Source organism: Podarcis vaucheri, assembly GCF_965113315.1.
Source record: "Podarcis vaucheri genome assembly, chromosome: 16".
Taxonomy (NCBI): domain Eukaryota; kingdom Metazoa; phylum Chordata; class Lepidosauria; order Squamata; family Lacertidae; genus Podarcis; species Podarcis vaucheri.
In genome coordinates this window covers 11,961,814-11,983,318 of record NC_138754.1, presented here as the reverse complement: position 1 = coordinate 11,983,318, position 21,505 = coordinate 11,961,814, and the positions used below count along the sequence as shown (strand labels likewise).

Below are 21,505 nucleotides of genomic sequence, written 5' to 3'. Positions count from 1 at the left end.
AACCCACATTTCCTCTGCAACCATACACTGCATGCACTAGGCACACGACTCTCCCTTACCCTATGCCTCCGAGCTCCTTAACAGCAACAGAATCTGCCCTTGCTCAACAACGCAATGCCCCCTGAAACTTTGTACATCTGCAAATCACAGTCTAGTGGTTTTAAGGTGCTTGGAAAGGAGTAATAATTGCAAGTTGGGGGGAGCTGGATTCTTTGCTTGTTTATTCCATAAAAGCAGCAGAGCAGGCATAACAACAACAACAACAACAACAACAACAACAACAACAATAATAATAATAATATCAAATCCACTGTGTTCTATGGGGTCTACCACTCAGTAAGCGCGTTCAGCTTTAACGCCCAAGTGAGCATGCCTAAGTTTATAAGCTGGACAACTCGATCCTTCGTTTGTTTACTCCGATGTAAGGCTTGCTGTGTCCCTTTTAAATTCTCCAAGACGTTGAACGCGGGTGGCAGCTTCACCCACGTGTTTGTTTGTTTTTACGCCACAAGTATCCGCGTTTGTGTTGTTGGGCGCGGGGCGGAGGCGATCTCCAATCCTCTGCGCTCCCAACCCGACATCATCCGGGAGTGGGGGGGAAGCAAGGATGTCGCGGGGAGAGATCGCGCTGCACCCGTTTCAACCCGCTTGGCAACCTCGCCCCGCTTCTGTTGCCCCACCTCTCTCCAGCGCCGCCTCGCGTCAGGGCGCGAGGCAACTCTCCTCCGCGCTCCTGTTCCGCAAGTTCCCCCCGACGGGGAGGAAATGGAGGGCGTCGGATCTTTGCACGGGGCAAAGCAAAAATAAAATCAGAATAAATCACAAGCTCACCGTTGGGGCTGCGCTCCGGGTAGCCGTCCATGGTGGTGGCCGAGCAGCGCCGCGCCGCGCTTCCATGCGCTCTCGAGCCGGCGATCGCGTGTTTCTCGGTCCCCCTCCTCGCCAGGCGAATGAGCCAGGGGATGGAGGAGCCAGAAAGGTCCCGGGGACTTGCGGGAAGCGGCGAGCGGAGGCGGCGGCGGCAGCAAAAGCAGCAGAAGCGCCCGCCCTGTCCCGATCGCGCTGCTGGGGCCGGGCTCCCCCCACCCCCAGGAAGCAAGAAGGGCGGTATGTCATTTCCCTTGCAGGGAGAGGAGAAAAAAACACACAAGTCTTGCATCGCGCTGTCTTCGCTCGCGCCTAGCTGGGATTTTTTTGTTTTTGACTTAAAAAAAAAAAAGTTAGTTTCTCAAGCGCTCGGCTGGGGGCCCGCAGGAAAGAACTGGCCAGCGGGGAGATGAAGGGGCGGCGGGACCCCGGCGCTCCGCTGGACCAAATTGGAAAGTGGGGAGAGGGGGCAGCGGTGGGAGATATTCGCTGGAGGTTCTCCAATTGATCGAAGGGAGCTGGAAAAGTCCTCCTAACCCGTGATTTCTCCATGGAGAACGGAAGGGGCTGTGGAAAGCAGGCAGGCAGGCAAGATGGTCATAGAATCATAGGGTTGTAGAGTTGGAAGGGACCACAAGGGACAAGGGTCAATCTAGTTCAACCCCCTGCAATGCAGGAATGTTTCACCCCAGGTGGGGCTCGAACCCACGACCCTGAGGCATAGCTGTCAACTTTCAGATTTGAAAATAAGGGATCAGCAGCCTCACCTGTCCCGGAGACAGTCTACAGGATATCTAACAATCCAGGATAGCAGCGGGAAGCGGTGCTGGAATAAGGGAATTTCCTGCAAAAAAGGGAAGGTTGACAGCTATGCCCTGAAGATCAAGAGCAGGGGTAGGCAACCTAAGGCCTGGTGGCCGGATGCGGTCCAATCGCCTTCTCAATCCGGCCCGCAGACGATCTCGGAATCAGCATGTTTTTACATGAGTAGAATGTGTGCTTTTATTTAAAATGCATCTCGGGGTTATTTGTGGGGCATAGGAATACGTCCATTCCCCCCCCCCATATAGTCCAGCCCACCACAGGGTCTGAGGGATGGTGGACCGGCCCACGGCTGAAAAAGGTTGCTGACCCCTGTTCAAGAGCCTCATGCTCAGATGATGACATTGATCATTTTTGTTTAGTTAATAACATTGGCATACCTCTTGACTAATCAAAAACAACAGTGTTAAGTTGTGGGTGAACATATGCTACAGGCGCAACCAATGCTCGGGCCGTCTCGAACACCTCAGGCCCACAGAGGCTGAGGAATAGGCCCCGCTTACATTCCTGTGATACTTCCGTCAGCTCGTTGGCTTGGAGGTAGCAGTCGAACTGAGCGAGGTAGGAGTCCCATGATTCAGAGGCTGGCGCAAACGGCGGTAGAGCCAGAAGTGAATCCATGGTTCCGATGCCGGCGTGGAGGGCGATGGATGGAACACAGTGCTCTAGCCAGAACAGTCAGCTCTGAATTGGTTCTGTTCAGTGATTTTGCTCAGTGATTCAGCTCAGTGATTCAGCTCCACTCAGAGGGTGGCTGCATCTGGCTGTGCTCTGTTGTCCATCCATCCCATCCTCATCACCAGTGTTAAGTTGTGGGTGAACATATCAGACGACACAGCGATTCTTCAAACAGCTCTTGTTTATTCACAGGCCAGAACAGAACTGAACTGAAGGCTTCAGCGAGCCTGCTTATATAGAGCTCCACAAGAATGCAACAGTATCCATTTTCTGTAACTATCCAATCACTGAATGTCACTTTCGATCCCTTATTTGCATATGTGGACCTGAACTATCTACAGTATCCCCCTGTTGGCCCAGGGTGAGAACTTCAGTACCTAACAAACAGCAACTGAAAGCAATTGGGTTTATATCACACCTCTGAGGAGCTCAAGCTGGAATATGAGCTTCTCCTCTTTATCCCTGCAACAACCCTGTGAGTTAGGCTAGGCTGAGAGGCTGTGACTGTCCCCCCTCACAGGGTTGCACAGTGACATTCATGGCTGAGTGGGGATTTGAACCCTGGTCACCCAGATCCTAGTCCAGTGCTCTAACCACTACATCACACTGACCCAGGGATGGGGGAGCCTATGTCACCACCTCTTCAGTTTCTATCAGCCCTGACCATTGGCCATGCTGGCTGGGGCTGATAGGAGTTGGAGTCTTTGCTGGCTCGTCATACCTGCGCTATTAAGAGTCCTTGCTGCTGGTCAGAGCACAGGTTAGTGTGGACCAATGGGGTGGCAGGCAGGGAGCCCACCAGTAGGTGGCGCCAGAGCCAATGACAGAGCCAACTCAATCTCTCTCTTTTTTTTGTCCCCATTCCCCTCCTCCTCCTCTCTGCTGAATTTTACAAAAGCGAAACTGAGGAGGAAGCAGGCAAGCAGTGCCACCCCCTGGACTCTCTGTAAATAAGAGGCCAGAGACGTCGGAACTGGCAGTATGCCTCTGAATAATAACAGTTGCTGGGAATCGAAGGTGGGCACTGTGGTTGGCTACTGTGAGAACAGGATGCTGACCTTGTTGGGCCATTGATCCAGCAGCCAGGCCCTTTGAATGTTCTTAGGAGGCATCCTGCCAACCCCAACATGCCAGACTCCTTACGTACATCCATCCCAGGGGTTAGCACTGCTTATCAGTGCTCCGGATAAGCACTGATGTTCCTCCTCCTTAATCTCAGTATTGGCCTTGTAGAGTTCAACAGGGGAAAGGATGGGGAGAAACCTTGAGTCAGTTTTCTCTGCTTATCATTAGCTCCACTTCCACTTAGAGTTTGGGCTCCTTTGCCATCTGCTATACCCAGTGGCGTAGCGTGGGGGGTGCAGGGGGGCCCGGCCACACCGGGCGCAACATCTGGGGGAGGGGGCGCTTGCACTCGCAGCTCTTTGCCCCTACCTGGCTCACTCACTCTCTCTCACTGCAGTGCTGGCTGTGCGAATCCGATCCGAGCCGCTGGGTTGCCGCCCACTGTGGAGGGGGTGGGTGCCAGGCGTGCGGTGTGGAGAGAGAGCGAGGGACTATCTGGGGGAGGGACAGTGCAGCAGCCGCCCAGCGCAGCGCTGAGTGCGGGAGAGAACCACACCAGACCAGACCAGGCAGCAGCAAGAAGAAGCTGGCAGCGGCGGCAGGTTAGGGGTTAGGGGGCACAAATTACTTGCCTTGCCCCAGGTTAGGGGGCGCAAATTACTTGCCCCATTATTTTGCACCCAGCTCTGATTGGCAGACCTTGGGTTCTTTTCAGTGGTGGCTGGTGCCCATTGGGACTGGTTGGGCTGAAGGGAGGGAGCCCACCAGTAGGTGGCGCCAGATCCAATGGCAGGCAGAGCCAACCAATTCTAGCTTTGTCCTCCACCTCCTCCCTGACAAGTTCTGTCAGGCAACAACTCTGATGGAGGGAGCTGTCAGTTGCTGCCATCCCCTAGGCAGCTGGTAAGTCAGAAGGCAGGCAAGTGGAGGCAGTCTGTAGGAAGACTACAGATTGGTGGGGCAGCACTTCCTTAGCCTGACTGGAACAGCTTTCACTGGCTGTTTTGTTGATCCTGCAAGCCTGAAGTCTGCCTATTCTCTGAATTTGTGGGCCTCAGCAAATCATAAACTGCCTACCCTCAGAAGGAGGATTTGCCCACCATCACCTCTGTCCTCAAAATAAGCCCATGAAATAGATGACCAGGCATGCCTATAGCTTGCCCTAGCTCCTTTGGCCAAGCAAAGGAGCTTTTGCCATATAGATACAGTGGTACCTCAGGTTACATACGCTTCAGGCTACAGACTCCGCTAACCCAGAAAGAATACCTCAGGTTAAGAACTTTGCTTCAGGATGAGAACAGAAATCGTGCAGCGGCAGCAGGAGGCCCCATTAGCTAAAGTGGTGCTTCAGGTTAAGAACAGTTTCAGGTTAAGAACGGACCTCCAGAATGAATTAAGTACTTAACCCGAGGTACCACTGTACATATTACAAATGCATGTACATATTGCATATACAAAAGAGGGGGGGAAACATACCAAAAAATGAAAAAAGAAAGGAAAATAAGATTTTTAAAAAGGAAAAAACCCCAAACGTTTTCAAATATACATCTTTATAGGGAATACAAGACTCTTTGCATTCTCAAGCAAGTCGCAGAGGAGGAAGTGTCGGGTGAAAGCTTTATACAGATAAGCGACTTCTGTTGGCTCCTGGCCCTGGCTGGTGGTTTCGATTTTTTCAGCCTGGAAAATCAGAAGCTGTTGAAGGAACTTATTCTTCCAGCAGGACAGGATGTGTGGACGTCCAACACCACTTGCACTCCAGATCTGAGCGGCCAGTGAACAAGGTGGAGTCAGTGGGGGGCCCAATCCCTCCCCCAAAGGCATTGCTGACCTTTGGGCCGAGTCGGATCAATTGCCCAGAGGGAATTGCTGCTTCGTCTCGTCCCTCTTGTGAGGTTCGACAAAAGAAGAGTCCTTTAGGATCAAGCCCAAGTCCAGGATCCTGTACTCACAGTGGCCAACCAAATTCTGATGGGAAACCTGCAAACAGGACCTAAACGCAGCAGCAAAGGTCCCCACTTGTGATTCCCAGTGACTGGCATTCAGAGGCAGTTTGCTTCCTGACAGTAGAGGGAGAATGTGACCATATAGACTTGTAGCCATCGATATCCCTCTCCTCCGTGAATTTCTCCTGTCCTCTTTTAAAGCCACCCTAGTTGGTGGCCATCACTGCCACCAGTGGGGAGCAAGCAAGCTCCACAGTTTAACTAAGTGCTGTGTAAAGAAGCCCTTCCTTCTGTCTGCCCTGAATCTTCCAATAGGTGGGCGACCATGTGTTGAGATCCCTGCATTGCAGGGGGTTGGACTAGATGACCCTCGGGGTGCCTTCCAACTCTACAATTCCACAATTCTATGATTCAGCTTCATTGGATAGCCCCAGGTTCTAGAATGATGAGAAAGGGAGCAAAAACATCTTCCTATGCACTTTCCCTATGCACCATGCATAACCTTACACAGCTCTATCATATCTTCTCTTACCCGCCTCTAAAACTCCCAAATGCCGTAACCTTTCTTCATAGAGGGATTTCATGGTACAGTGGTACCTTGGGTTAAGTACTTAATTCATTCCGGAGGTCCGTACTTAACCTGAAACTGTTCTTAACCTGAAGCACCACTTTAGCAAATGGGGCCTCCTGCTGCTGCCGCGCCGCCGGAGCCAGTTTTCTGTTCTCATCCTGAAGCAAAGTTCTTAACCTGAAGCACTATTTCTGGGTTAGCAGAGTCTGTAACCTGAAGTGTATGTAACCTGAAGCGTATGTAACCCGAGGTACCACTGTAGATGGAGCCCTTTTTTGCTCCCCCAGGTATCATGGAATAACCCCACCACTCGGCCTTCCATCATACATGTCATCTCTTTCATCTGTACCACACCGACTTGCATTTATTCGTGCAAGGTTCAATGTCCTTCCATCGAACCTGCTGAGCCACAGATTTTCCAAGGGTTTGGTGTCTCCACTATGCGTGTGTGACGGGAAAACTGTTGAATCTCTTCCACATATAATGTTCAACTGCCCCCTACATAGCATAGCCAGGACTAAATTTCTAGACCCTGCTTTACTGCGCTTGGTGGGCAGGCCTGTTGAGTCACACGCCGCACTACTTTTGCAGGACACAGATCCTTCGGTAACTCTGCAGGTGGCGAGATTCCTGAATGCGGTTATCTCTCACACAAAAACAACTAAAAAACAACAACACCACCAAAACTAATCGGTCAGTTACGATGAGAGTGCATATTGGACCTCGTCTTCAGTCCTCCTTTTACTGTGATCCGTCCCTTGGAGCTCTTCCGGCCCCAAGCTGTTATCTGGCTCTGCTCACTGACTCACCCTTGCATCGTGGTGTTCACCCTCCGGTGTTGAATATATCGGCCCTTATGCCCCTGTGCTTTTATGTTTGTACATATTTTATGGGCTAATAGCCGTAAATAAATAAATAAATAAAGATGGAGCCCTTTGGGACTGATGGGGGAGAACGCTGGGAGACCAACAGTAGGCCGGGCAAAAGGCAATAATAGGCGGCAGGGCTGGAATAACTAAAATAGGCACGTGCTTAAGGCATCTAGGGAAGGGGAGCAGCACAGACATTTTCCATTGCTGGTAATGGTCACAAATTGATCAGCTGAGTGTTCATTTTCTCAGCTGAAGTATATTAAAAATCCCAACAGAACAACTATGCAGCAAGGCAGGCTGGACGCCTCATCTCTACTAAGTACAGAAGCAGATGTGTTACGTAAGATTAGTTTGGAGGATCTGATCAAGGACTTTGCAATTAGAAAAAGTAGGAGATTCCTCCCCCCAAAAAAAATATAAAGTGGAAGAATACAAAAATAAAAATTATTTTCCATCTTACTGTAGGTTCTGTTTCATTTCGAAGAATACAATTTTATTTTACAGTTTATTATTGTTTATACAGTGGCACCTCGGGTTACAGATGCTTCAGGTTACAGACGCTTCAGGTGACAGACTCCGCTAACCCAGAAATAGTACCTCGGGTTAAGAACTTTGCTTCAGGATGAGAACAGAAACTGTGCTCCGGCGGGAGGCCCCATTAGTTAAAGTGGTACCTCAGGTTAAGAACAGTTTCAGGTTAAGAACGGACCTCCGGAACGAATTAAGTTCGGAACCAGAAGTACCACTGTAATTTGCAAGTCACAGCATCTGGCACCCAAAGCCAGCCAAGTGACTTTGTGAAAACCCCACAAACACTCTCCCTTGCTTTGTTAGTAATAATACAATTAGCAACAAACTACACAGTATATGAGAACAGAAATTGTGCTCCGACGGGAGGCCCCATTAGCTAAAGTGGTACCTCAGGTTAAGAACAGTTTCAGGTTAAGAACGGAGCTCCAGAACGAATTAAGTTCTTAACCCGAGGTACCACTGTATTTTGAATTAGAAATACATGGGGGAACCAAAATATTTTAAGTGCTTAGGGTCTCTAGAGGTATTGATCCGGCCCTGATAGGTGGAGCCTTCTTGCTGAGTTCTGCAAGGGTCAATACTGAGACTAAGGAGGAGGAAGCTGACAGGCCAGGCCACCCTCTGGACTGGTTGCAATGGAGAAGGCAATCAGGTGGGATCTGGCTGAGGTTGATGGCAGGACAACATTTGCCCTTATGCACCTGCCTTCACCGGGGGAATTGCTACAGCTCCTTGATCATTTTTCTAAACGTTTCCTAGAACATACAGCTTGGCAAGAGGCACACGTTGAACCCAGCGAACGCTGACCACAGCTATTGAATCAGCTTCTTGGGCAATACTTTAAGCTACTGGAAACTAGTTCCTGAGATGTTGGCTGCAATTTTTAAAAAAGCTGAAATGGATTTGTCTTGAGGCTCACGTCTGCCCGGAAGACACGCCCTCTTCCCTGGAAGCCCTGGTGACCACTCCTAGAAGCTGGAAGGGAAGGTGTAGTTCTGCAGCGATGAAGGAAATGCCGTCTGGTGTGGAAAACAGGGTGACACCAGGCTTGTCCCTTGTCCCCAAGGTGTTCAATATGGTCAAGCCACAGAGTTTCGTACTTCCACCAAGTATAGCCAGCTAGAACAGATTTGAGTGTTAATTGTTGCCTCGATACTGAGAGGCAGGTTTGTAAATGCATGGGATTTTATAGATCAAGAATTGGGAGTCTTTGTTTGTAAATGCATGGGATTTACAGGTTTGTAAATGCATGGGGTGCTCTGCATGGGGTCACGAAGAGTCGGACACGACTAAACAACTAAACAACAACAACAAATGCATGGGATTTTATAGATCAAGAATTGGAAGTACTTTTTAGCTCAGGGGCCGCATTCCCTTCCAAGGGCCATGTGTTGATTGTGGGTGGGGCAAGAGGTGAAAGCAGACAGAGCAATGAATGTTAATTTTTGTACTCTTGTAAAAAAAAAATAGTGGTTTCTACGCACTCTCCTCTCTGACTTGGAAAACAAGAAAACTCATTATTCAAGGGCATATTCCAGTTAGGAGAAAACACGCAGGCAGGGAGTGAAGCAGGGTCAGTAGGCTTTGTGGCCCAGAGTCTCCCGAGGGCCAGGCAGAGGGGCTTGGGGGCGGGCGACATGTGACCACCAGGCTTGAGATTCCCACCCCTGTTACAAATGCTTAGGTATGAACAGGGTATGGGAGAGCCATTTCAGAAACTAATCTGGCTTGGATGTGAAGCACTGTACAAGCGTTGCCAAAGTATGCAGGGGAAGAAAGATCCCCTGGGGTCTGCTGCAATCAGTTCGCAAACAAAAAAAAAGCAGATTTAACTGTGAAGTTTGACTAAGATGCCAGAAAGGTGATGGAAGGGAAAAGAGGAAACACAGGGTTGCATGTCTGCAGTGGTTTCTTAATTCTTCGGAGACTCTCAGCTTTCATTTTTTAAAAAATCACCTTATGTGGGTGATGCTCTCCCCAAAACAGGAAGTTCCCATGCAGCTCAATGTGACTTACTTCGGAAGAGACACACCCATAGGCTTGCACTGTGAATAATATTCCCAGTAGCTTGTAGCGAGTCACCAGCGCCTGCCTAAGCTTTGTCCTCCTCTCCGTGAGCGGAAAACAAAAAACACCCAAGACATTACGGAAAAAAGAAGCAAGTATGCACATTTGACGTATTTGCATGATTTGGGCAAGTTGCAGAATTCGCTTTGTACTGGTGCCGGATTTGGCATGCCTGGGCACAGAATTTAAGGTTTGTGTGTTTGTGTGTGTAGAACACACCACCTTAGGAGAGGCAGGAGAGACCAAAGGGGCAGGGGTAGCAGGAGATATTGTCCACAGTGGAGATGGAAGCTATGGAGACCCCATAAAGCAGCCTTCAGCAACTGGGATGCCTTTCAGATGTTTTGGACTCCAATTCCCATCTCAGCCCTGATGGGCATTGTAGTCCAAAACATCCAGACGGCACCCAGCTGCTGAAGATCGCAATAACAGGAGGTCAGTCAACAGAGCAGGGATGGGGAACTTGTCAGGCCCTCCTGATATGGCTAGACTACATATCCCATCAGCCCTGCCCCTGACCAATAGTCATACTGGCTGATGGGAGCTGGAGTCCAAGAACCCCTGGAGGACCACCCCGCATTACACAGGGGTCAATCAAGGCATCTTAAGGCAGGCCGAGGTACAAATGAGAGGAAGCAGCGGAAGTCAACATGTTTATTGAGCGGTCAGCATGCAAGTTGCTGGAACAGCCACCAACACATGCAAACTGGGGTGGACACAGCGCAGAAACACTCAAGAGCTCATGGGGAACAGGAACCAGCCCCTCCCCAGGATCAGACCCCTGGCTTGGCAAGGGCTGCTGTCCTTTCTAGAAAGAAGGGGTGGTGGTGGGGGAACTGTGGGGCCTCCTGGTGTCATTGCACTCCGGCCCCCATCAGTCCTAGAGGGCCAACTGCATCAGAGTTGAAGGGAGCTGGAGACCAGCAATGTCCAAAAGACCATAGGTTCCCCCATCCCTGATTCAAAGAAAAATGCTATGATTGGGGGAAGAACACATCAGCAGGAGGAGAGACACAGGAATATTTATCCTTGCTTCCAGCTTTTCCCAACTTTTCTTCTGAAGAATTGCAGTAAGGGCTACTAGAGGCTTAACCTCCTTGCACCCTTTTCCTTCCCATAGACAGGCCGATATATGTGCATAAAATACAAATTCACAATACAAATGTGAATCTTGTAATTTCCATACACATAATCTGTAAATGCTTCCATATTCACGTTTAAAGAGCCATTACTTCTGACATGATTTCGTTGTCACTTGGATTCTTGAGACTTTATATTTGGGGATCCTCTTTCCTCTGTTTTTTGCTTTTGCTCCTGTGGGTGGGGATGTGGCTCAGGAACTGTTACAGTGGTGTTGTGATTGCTCCCTTATGCAACTGGTTTTACTAAGTAGAAGATTAAAGGTGGCTAAAATGGGGGGTCCCCCCCCAAAGGAACGAACTTTTGGATTTCACTTAGGTCCCCTTCCCAACACCAATCAACGCCATTCAAGCACTCTTGTTACAGGAGAGAGCAGTCAGACTATAAGACAAATGTTGCCAGAGAGGAGGGAACAAAGCAAATTTTTTTTTTGGGGGGGGGGGTGTCAGAGCAGCCAGCAGGGGAAAGCAAAGGGGGCTTTTTCACCAGTAGGAAGCTGCAGCATTCAATGAAGAAACGTTTTTAAAGAGGGAGGGCACCGAAATAGAAGACATTTCCCCAGCAGAAGGAAGGCGAGGGGGCGGGGGATAGCAGCAGTTGTGAATCAAGTCTCTTCTCACTGGAGACAGAGTGTTCCTTCCATGCTGGGGGTCACAAACAGGGAGCTCATCCTTAATAAATAAAAAGAGTTCCGGGGCAGCACATGTCCATGGATGGGCAGGGGAGTGGCAGTCAAAGACTTCAGCATCTGCGACCAATCGAGTTTGGCCGAGTCCTTCTAGCTCCTCCCACGCCCCACGGAGGCACTGCCACTGTCTCAGTGGCCAAACGGGGCCCAGTCACACCTCGATGCTGGGGTCGGAGCCCAGGCCCTGCTTTTGCAACAACTCCTCTTGTTTCATCTTGGGCTTCTCGGTCCGGGTGTGCCAGACAAGCACCTGCAAGATCAAAATAGGTGTTTCTGTTTCAATTTCTCTACTACTGGTTGCCCGAGTTTGCTTTTGTTTTCCTATTCCCACCCCACCCCTTTTCCTTTTCAAACATGTACTGTTTCAGAGGCAAACATACAAAGGTTTTCCACTCACAGCGGCTACCACCGTCAACCATTATGTGAGGAAGAGCAGTAAGACCACCTGCCCTTGGGGGCGACTGTACCAACTGCGCTAAATTGCTTCTCGACATCTCAAAAAGGAACTTCTCAATGGGAATCTGACTGTCATCAGGCCTGCCTCGTCCGAGACAAACCGCCTTAAAATAGCTGCAGCAAACTTCCTGCTGCTTGAGGAAGTGAAACCATGTATTAAAGAATGTCATGCACACACACTCTCCCCTTGCCCTGGTCATCTGCTAAAACACCAGTCAGGATTCAAGGCAGTCTTCCCTGACCAGGTTTCCTCCAGATATTTTGGACACCAACTCCAGTCAGTTGGAGACAGCACAGTTTTGTGTTGGTGGGAGATGATGGAAGTTGCAGTCCAGGAGTGGGGAGCCTGTGGTCTTCTGTACGTTGATGGACTCCAACTTCCATCAACCCCAACCAGCATGGCTAATGATAAATAGCTGGTGGGACCTGTAGTCTCCATGTCCCAACCAATCAGGGATCACAATATTAAATGCACTTACAGAGGTGTAAAGCAGAGATGGGGAACTCCTGGCCCTCCAGCTGTTGTTTTACTCCAATTCCCATCAGCCCCAGCCAGTGTGGCCAATTATCAGGGCTTGTGGGGTTGGAGACCAGCAACATCTAGAGGGTCACAGGTTCCCCATCCTTGTGGCGGTCAAAAATATTGTCAGGTCTGAAATAGTTGCTGCATTGGCGAGTGTGTAGGGCAGGGGTCTGCAACCTTTAAGACAAAAAGAGCCACTTGGACCCGTTTCCGAAGGAAAAAAAACTGAGAGCCGCAAAACCATTGCGACATTTAAAACAAATATATCTCCGGAGCCGCGATCTGACAGCAGGCGGGAAGGTGACGTCGGGACGGTGCGTGACTAACGCATGCACCGCCCCCATGCGACATCACAGTCAGTACAGCGCCCGCCACAGTGGGGAGTGTCGGGACGCACAATGCGCCTCCTCCCCTCGCTAGTATTTGCCCCGGAGCCGCGGCAAAGGTGTAAAAGAGCCACATGCGGCTCCGGAGCCGCGGGTTGCAGACCCCTGGTGTAGGGGAATCTGTAGGGGACTCAATAGAATCATAGAATTGGAAGGGACCCTGAGGGTCATCTAATCCAACCCGCTACAATGCAGAAATCTCAACACATGGTCCCCCATCCAATTTGAAACCATGCCAGACCCTGCTTAGCTTTACAAATGTGCCAGCAGTTTTACTGACGTCTGCCAACCTGCTCACCTTGGTGCAGTTGTCAGCCTTCGGCTCCAGCTCCTCAATCGACACCAGTGACTGCAGCAGGCTGCTTTCCAGGTAGCCGCGCTCGGCCAGCAAGTCAAAGTGAGCTTCCCGATTGGCCAGGAGCAGATCGAGGGCCACGGCAAAGCCGGCCATGTCCATGGGGAAGGGCCGGTTGGGCTTCCAAGCCGTGTAGAAACCCACCACTTTGCCGTTCTCCACCAGGGGGCGCTCAAAGCGGAGGCCTCCCACCAGGCCGACGGGCCACACCGAGACGCGCTTGGTGGAGCGGATCTGGTGGGGGACAGGGTGGAGCAAAGAAGGAAAAAGAGGGGGAGAGTTTGATAAAACTGCTTTTAGAATGCTTCCATTTTCTGGAACACTTTCTTTAAAAACTGTGGATGTGGGATATAAACTGAACGTCAACACCACCACCTTCTGGAGACCAACGCTGCCTGGTTGCAGCTCTTTGTTTAACAACCTGTTTATTCCCATCTCTTGTGGTAACCTGGAACCTCTCCCCAATAAAGCACCCCAAGAATCCTGCACATGCTCATTTGCCACACTACCTTAGCCATGTCTACTTAGACAGAAGTCTGACAGAATTCAGTGTGGGCTTCTCCCATGTAAGTCACATAAGTTAGGACTGTAGCCTTAGTATGTAAGGAGTAATTCCTTCTGTTCAACCCCACCCTCCCCTGCTGTCAGCTATGAGGCTTGCACCTATGTCTGAATAAACTGACACAACTGCAGAATAGATAGATAGATAGATAGATAGATAGATAGATAGAGGAGAATCCACTTACTCCCACGGAATCCCACCCAAACCCCAAGCTTTGTTAAATCCCTGGGAACATGGGAGCCAACTCTTAGGGGCCAAGGTCCCTATTCAAATTGGCACCCCTGCCTGGGAAGAGGGGTTGATTGTAAAACCACTCTGAAAATTATAGCTCTGTAAAGGGGAATGGGGACCTCCTAGCGATTCCAAAATAAAACCCCAATGAACGACACCTCCCAGGATTCTTCAGGGGAAACCATGACTATTTAAAGTGGCGCGATACTGCTTTAAATGTACAGTACAGATGGGGGCTAAGTCAGAACCGATGGAAGATTTGTATGGTTAGTATCATCTGACAATGCTTCTTTCGCCTCCTCCCCATTATATTTGTTAAAATAAAAGGTTTTGTTTTTCAGAAGAAGAAGAAGAATATGGAACATTCTGGAATCTAGGAGAACCGCAATCCCGCCCCCCCAATTTGTTGCACCCCCTTCCTCCCGGCACTGACTTCGTCAAAGAGGCGCAAGCTGTAGGTGTTGTCGTCGTCCGCAAAGTACACCACCGCCTTCTTGCCCGGCTCGTGGTTCTCCCGCAGCCACTGCAGGGCCAGGTTCCGCTGCTCCACCCCCCGGGGCTTCAGCCAGTTGGGGTCGCTCTCTTTGCGCTTGTGCTCCTTGGGCGTTTCGGTGTGCAGGTGCGTGAAGCGCAGGTGGCTCTGAGCCAGCAGCTCCGAGACCAGCTGCGTCTTGGCCGGCGCGTCCTCCACCACGATCCAGTGCAGGTTCTTCACGTGCAGGAGGGTCTGCGACAGGCGCACCAGCTCTGCCTTCTGGACCAGCCTGGGGAAGAGGAGGCCAGAGAGAAGGAAGGAAGCGAGAAATCGGGGAACAGATTTAGAGGGGCTCCAGCCACAGCTTTGGTAGCAGAGCATGCAGAAAGAAGGTCTCAGGTTCAAGCCCCAGCATCTCCAAGCAGGCCAAAGAATGTCCCTTGTCAGAAGCCCCTGAAGAGTCACTGCTAATGGTCCGACTTTGTATAAGGCAGCCTCTTAGGTTTCTCTTTCACAGATTCTGTGTTTGTGGCCAAGATCTGGTGGAAGACGTTATTCGCTATCTATTCATCTGTCCTTTATACAGTGATCAAAGAAAGATTTCTGGAAGAAACGGCTCAGTTTATTTGGAGCGAAACTAACTGCTTTGGGACACATAAAGTGGCTTTTGGATTAGAAAGGGAGAATTAGATAATGTTGCTATAAATTGTTTTGGAGACTGGGAGGTTTAATCTGAAGTTGGGTTAGCTGGTGGTATTTCTGATTCTTCTTTTCTTTATACTATCAATGTTTGTTATTTATTTGTTTCATAAAGCCATAGAGTTGGAGGGGGCGACAAGGACTATTTGTTCCAACCCCCTGCAACACAGGAATCTTCTATTATCACTACATATGTATTTGGTACGTTATAATGTAATTACCATGGGCTTTGGGCAGCACAATAAGCTTATTGGATATGGTCCTATTTAAATCAGACTGCTATTCAGAACCACAAAGATGGGAACATCTGTTTATTTTTAGGGGAAAGGCCCTAACTCAGTTGTAGAGCCCCTGCCCTGCCTGCTAAAGGTTGCTGGTTTGATCTCCAGCATCTCCAGGCAAGGCCGGGAGAGACCTCTGCCTGAAAGCCAGGAGATCATCTGCCACATAGAGATGGATGAACCAGTGGTCTGACTTGGTATATGGTAGCTGTCAGGAGCTCGTCCTACACACGAGTAGGACCCTGGTAGAGACACATGCCCGACTGGCATGTTCCCTCCCTCCTGGTCGATCGTTCGGGAGCTTCATAAGCTTTCTTCTGCCCAAACATCACAGCGACCAATGCCCACAGACATCGGCACACTCAGGGATCCACAGAGTGTGCACAGTTCGCGTGACAGACCTCAGCAACTCAGCATTTTGGCTAATCTACTGTATTTACATATAAACACACACGGATCACTGCAACATGGCTCCCTCTCTCTCTAGCATTAGACAGCAAAGAGAAAGAACAAAGGACAATAGTCCCACCTCATGGAACACAGTAACACAAATATCCTGTCTCCGTCACTTCCCACTCTGTGGAGTCAAAACATATACCGTCATGTGATAGACAACAATCCCATGACTGCAATCATGAAGCAGGAATTCTAACAGTAGCTTCCCGCGTCTTAAGGGAAGAGCTCTACCTCAGTGTTAGAGCATCTGTTTTACATACAGAAGGTCCCAAGTTCAACCTCAGCTTCTACAGGTAGGGCTAGACATAGACTCCTGTATGAAAGCCTGCAGTCGCTGTCAGTCGAAGTGTAGACAATGCTGAGCTAGATGGGACCAGAGGGTCTGGCTCACTCTAAGGCAGTTTCCTATGCCCCTGAGTCTCCTCTGATCAGCAGCACCTCTCTCACAGTCCTTCTTTCCCAGGATACTTCTTCATGCAAGTCATGCCCTCAGCTGCTGAACTATGACCCAGAACCGACACTGCCCCCTACCCCCAAGGATCTGGCACCTTACCTAGCGTAGGTGGGTGTGACGGCATAAATGACCGGCAAGGCTTGTTCTGCTGGCTCTGGGACTTTTTCCCGCCCCTGGAGCCTCTTCAGCTCATTCTGCAGCTGGGACAGCTTTTTCTCCTTGGCGTGGATGAGGTCGCTGGCTGACTTCAGGTGCTGGGTGCAGTCGCAGGGCTGTCCTGAGGCCAGAGGGAGGAACATCAGCACACAACTGCTGCAGTAATATCCATATATATATATACACACTGTATTGGCCTGAATATAAGCCTCACTCCCCCCCCGCCCAAATTCCAACCGTCAAAAGTTAAAGTGCGGCTTAAATTCGCGACCTTACAAAAATGGGCTTTTACGATATCGCTGCTGAAACAGAAATATAGTAAAACGGAACAATAAAATGTTTTATTGCCGATTTGCAAGCTTCAGACTGTTCATTTGCCATTTACGGGTGTGAGTGCCTGCAGAATTGTAGCAATTGAATAGCGATTTGCAATTGTATGGTAACTTTTGCGGGCTTGCAAGATCAAAGGCTTAAATTGGCTCGGAGTTACAATTCTACCAACCACAGCGATTTTCAGCCTGTAACCCAATTTTAAGGGAGTGGCTTATATTTGGGTATTGTATTTTTTCTTTTTTCCCCTTGAATTTTAAAGGTGCGGCTTATTTGCGGGTGCGGCTTATATTCAGGCCAATACAGTATGTATAAGAATTCTGGGAACTGTAAATAGCCCCTCACAGAGCTACAATTCCCAGAATCCTTAACAAGTTCCCAGGAGAAGAAGGGGAAGGAAGCCGTATGGTGTGGATATAGCCCTGAACAATGTAAGGTAGGGTGGAGGCAAAGGGTTCCATTCTAAATCAGAAGTGGGGGACCTGTGGGTCTCCAGATGATAATATTGGACTTTAACTCCCATGAGCTCAACAGCATGGCCAATGGTCAGGGATGATGGGAGTTGTAGTTCAGCAGCACCTGGAGATTACCTACCCTATCCTAGACACATGTCCCAACCAATCAGGGATCACATATCAAATGCACTTCCAGATGTGTAAAGTTGGAAGTCCAGCAGTATCTGGAGGGCCCAGAAGGGTATACCTCTCTGCAGTAGAGCATTGTCAAATTTTCTATATCCTCCTGCAGGCCATCATAAGACTATGATTGAATACAGACTTTGCTGTTTTAACATCGAGTCAGGTATTGTTTACCCAGTATTGCTAAATATCTAGCCTAATAGAAGAGTTCTGAGAATTCAAAAGTTTGCTCATAATTTGATTGGTCCTAAATAAAGGTATTGCCTGCTAATAGATATTGGAAAGTCCATTAAATAATAACAGCAGGATACCTCCATCCCTCCTTTGCTACTCACCCAGTTGCAGCAGTGCATACATCAGGCCGATCACCGACACCAGGAAATAGATGACAAACACGTTTTTTAATTTCACCTTCATGGCAGGGCCTGCAGAGATGAGCACCAAACAAAGATCAACACACGGCTCTATAGAAGAAAATTAAGATACCACCCACACCATACAATTAAAGCACTCTTACGCCACTTTAATAGTTAGGGCTTCCTCCAAAGAATCCTCAGTACTGTAATTTGCTAACGGTGCTGACATCACAGAGTTACAGTTTCCAGCACCCTTAACACACTGCGGGATTCTTCATGACAGTTAAATTGGTGGTGTAAACATGTACACAGAAGGACACCACGCTTGCCACCCTAGCTGCTGCATTCTACACTAGCTGCAGCTTCCAGGGCAGCCCCACGTTGAGCGCATTACAGCAATCAAGACTTGAGGCTACCGATGTGTACAACAAGGTAGTAAGGCTATACCAGACCAGGAATGGTTATTACTGGCACTCCAGCCAAAGCAGACACAAAAAGACACTCACAAGTACTGAAGCCACATGCGCTCCAGTGACAAAAACAACTCCAGGGAATACACACAGATGATGAACATGTTTCTTTTGGGAGAGCGCTACCCTGTCCGGAGTAGGCAGACATTCCAATTCCTAGAGCTGTAAACCGCTGACACACAAGATCTCTGTCTTGTTAGGATTCAGTTTCAGCTTACTGGCCCTCATCCAGCCAATCACCGCTTCCAGGCACTGGTTCTGGACTTGTACAGCCTCACCTGACTCCAATGTAGCAGAAAAATAGAGCTGGGCGTCACTGGCGTGTTGATGGCACTGTGTTCCAAATCCCCAAACGGCTGCTCCCAATGGCTTCATATAGATAGCAACCAGAACCGGGAACCAGATGCTAACACGTAGCACTCTGTGGCATAATTGCCAGGGGGCCGAGATGTAGGGTTAGAGGTAGTGTTCCTACTCAGAGTGAACCTACTGAAATGAATGGGCATGGTAGGTTCATTAATTTCAGTGTGTCTACTCTGAGCACAACTGAGTTGGAGGCAACTCATAGTCACCCAATGCCACTCTCTGAAACTGGTCCTGTAAGTAGGATTGGAACCACTATAAAATGGCACTGCCAACTCACAGGACAAAGAGATTAAGCAAGAGTAACACGGTCACACTCCCCTTGCCCCTCAACCAAGGTTTATTCAGTGCTAAAACCCGGTCTAAACCTAGATAGAAATACAGTGGTACCTCGGGTTAAGTACTTAATTTGTCCGTTCTTAACCTGAAACTGTTCTTAACCTGAAGCACTACTTTAGCTAATGGGGCCTCCCACAGCCACCGCACCGCCGGAGCACAATTTCTGTTCTCATCCTGAAGCAAAGCTCTTAACCCGAGGTAATATTTCTGGGTTAGCAGAGTCTGTAACCTGAAGCATATGTAACCTGAAGCGTATGTAACCTGAGCCACCACTACCCTCTTGAGCCCCTTGCTGAGGAGGGGCGTATTTGCAGCCAGGAGGTAATTGTCAGAAAGCAGCAGACAAACAACCACCTTTTTAAAACAGTAGGCACTGTCGCACAATAATGCACTTACCACACTCTGGACTCACCTGGTCAGCCCTCTCTGGCCAGCTCAAGGAAACCACAACAAACAAGGATCGAAAGGGCATGTGTTTAGCCAAATGATTCCATGTACTTTGTCCACATCCTCAGGCCTCAAAAGCTGAACCTGATCCCATAAAGCCAGACTAGACAGTGCACTGGGCACCTCAACTGGACTTGTCATAACCATGCCATCTAAGTAATGCAAAAATGAGAGATTTTTTTTTTTAAAGTTAACAAGATTAAAAAAAAAATCACTTAACCATAAAAACCTCTAAGCAGTTTACATAAAATATAAAGGGTTGCATACAGTGTTAGTCCTGCTCAGAGTAGGCCCACTGAAATTAATGAAACTAAAAACTATTGTTTTTAGTAGGTCTGCTGTGAGTAAAACATTGTTGGATACAACTCAAAATACACATTAAATTATCCATAGAATCTGATGATAAAAACAAGTTAGCCTAATTTATTTTCAAAAGGAAAGTAGCAGTTAAAAAATACATACTTTATAAAATAAAATTATGTCCTGATATGCATCCCAGATTAACATGTCTGCATAGGCTTGCTTAAACAAAAAAGATTTTAGCAGGTGCCAAAAGCAGTACAGTGAAGGTTCCTGCTTAATATCACAGGCCAGGGAGTTCCGAAGTGTAGTTCTTATCCTCAAAGTGCCTAGCAAACCTATCTCAGTAGCCTGTTTCACTGCCTACAGCTCCTGGGAATGCCAAGAAGCAGTGTGGGCTCTACAGCTTCAGGAGCGATCATGTTTGGACCTCACATCTCATCATTCTTCAGAGACCAGGGTTGCCAGCTCTGTCTAACTGTCCAAATATCCCTAAGAGCATTCAAGAATCCATCAAATCCCATGACAGTCTCTAGGGATAGAGCATCTTAATGTGTTTCCCATCATCTCTGTAGGGAGGAAATGTTGCCCAAACCTTTACCAGGAAACCCTCTGGCCAACGACAAGCCTGCAAGCTACGTAAATGCCTTTGGAGTTGCAGAGATGGCACCTGAGCACATACAGAGTGCCTTTACGTCTCTATCACGCGCACTCCTCGGACGAGAGAGCAAGGGCTTGCTGGCTTGTGGGATGCAAGCACTCCTAAGCCCCTGCAACCTCTTATTTTAGGAACTCCGAAGCCCTGATGAGATCTCTCTCCCTGTTTCCATGCCAAAGCCCCTCCCCTTCCCCTTGCAGTTACTGGGCAACCTTCAGCACTGCAGCATCATGGAGGCTCCGGGCACCCCTTGAAGCAGAGCCTCTCCATCTTCTCCTAGGAGCGCAGCAGCAACCCCACGCCGGCGCCCCCCCCCCCGTTCAATACCCCACCCCCCGTCTCCTCTCTCCTGGCATGGGAAGGGAGACGGTGTGACACCGTTGCTATGGCGACGGAGCAAAGGCCCGGGCTCACCACGCTTCTGTTACTGCCCCCCGAGGCGAAGGAGGGAGAAGGGTCAGGGGGACTAGGATCCTCAGCTGCTCAAAGCCCCCTTCATCGTATCCGGGGTCCCCACGGAGTCCCCCGCGCCGGCCAACACAGCACTTCCGGTCCAGCCGCTTTTACCGTCCTTCAGAGGTCCCTTCTCGTATAGGGTCCCCCGGCGCAGCTATTCCCCGCCTGGCCCGTTCCCCCCGCCTCCTGATTGCTTCATGCCTTTTCTTCTGAAATGTTGAAATACGTTGAATTTTTCCCCCTTGGTTCGACTGTACTCCGTTTTGTTCTCTTCTGCTGCGGTTTTAGCTGTTTCGTTTCCAGATAGGGTGACCGCGTGTCTTACTTTGCAGAGGACAGTCTACTGTTTGAAGGGCTGTCAAAAAGAGGACCACGGACCCCTCACAGAGCTTCAACTCCCAGCACCTTTAAATATATAATGTGGATGTGATCCAAATCCAGATTAAAGAGAATGCACCCTATGAAGGGAGAGGGCTTGAACCTGTGCATCCAGTTAGCAGTGCCACTTGGGACAGTGGGTGGAGCAGGCACAGAAGTCACCTGGTCACAGTGGAATAAAAAATGTAAGGTCTTATATATATATATAATAAATGTTCATAAATGTACCAACCAAGCATGTGCATAGATATGTGGACCACATGTCTGGAGCAGCACAGGAAGACTGTCCTGAAACCATTTTGACCATAGCTGTCAACATTTCCCGTTTTTTAAGGGAAATTCCCTTATTCCGAATAGGATTCCTCACAAGAAAAGGGAAAAGTTGACAGCTATGATTTTGACTCCCAAACTGACCAAATGTTTTCTCTGCAAGGAGGGAGGGGGTGAGGGAACCTTTCCATTGCCTCAGGAATTGGGTAATCACCATCT

The 21,505-nt window shown here is 49.1% G+C and overlaps 2 protein-coding genes across 6 annotated transcripts in view; both read right to left on the bottom strand.

Moving 5' to 3' along the window:
* The window catches only part of EML3 (EMAP like 3), a gene marked incomplete at its 5' end in the record, with an annotated part of 41,555 nt that extends 40,439 nt beyond the window's left edge, over positions 1-1,116 (bottom strand). The window contains 3 exon segments of the mRNA XM_082202088.1: positions 832-941; positions 943-1,097; positions 1,099-1,116. Of these exon segments, the coding sequence (XP_082058214.1) occupies positions 832-941; positions 943-1,097; positions 1,099-1,116 (283 nt within the window).
* Positions 1,117-10,059: 8,943 nt separating this feature from the next.
* Positions 10,060-21,083, bottom strand: B3GAT3 (beta-1,3-glucuronyltransferase 3). Of its 5 annotated transcripts, none has more exons than XM_082202438.1 (7): positions 20,597-21,083; positions 19,174-19,376; positions 17,585-17,674; positions 16,225-16,402; positions 14,194-14,524; positions 12,911-13,201; positions 10,060-11,497 (listed from the first exon to the last, which is right to left on the bottom strand). In XM_082202438.1, the coding sequence occupies exons 2-7, from the start codon at positions 19,247-19,249 to the stop codon at positions 11,399-11,401; spliced, it is 1,065 nt and encodes a 354-aa protein (XP_082058564.1). In that variant the 5' UTR covers positions 19,250-19,376; positions 20,597-21,083; the 3' UTR covers positions 10,060-11,398. The 5 variants fall into 5 exon arrangements, with proteins under 5 accessions (XP_082058564.1, XP_082058566.1, XP_082058565.1 ...); XM_082202440.1 differs by lacking the exon at positions 20,597-21,083 and adding an exon at positions 20,395-20,500; XM_082202439.1 differs by lacking the exon at positions 20,597-21,083 and adding an exon at positions 20,120-20,356.
* Positions 21,084-21,505: the final 422 nt, after the last annotated feature.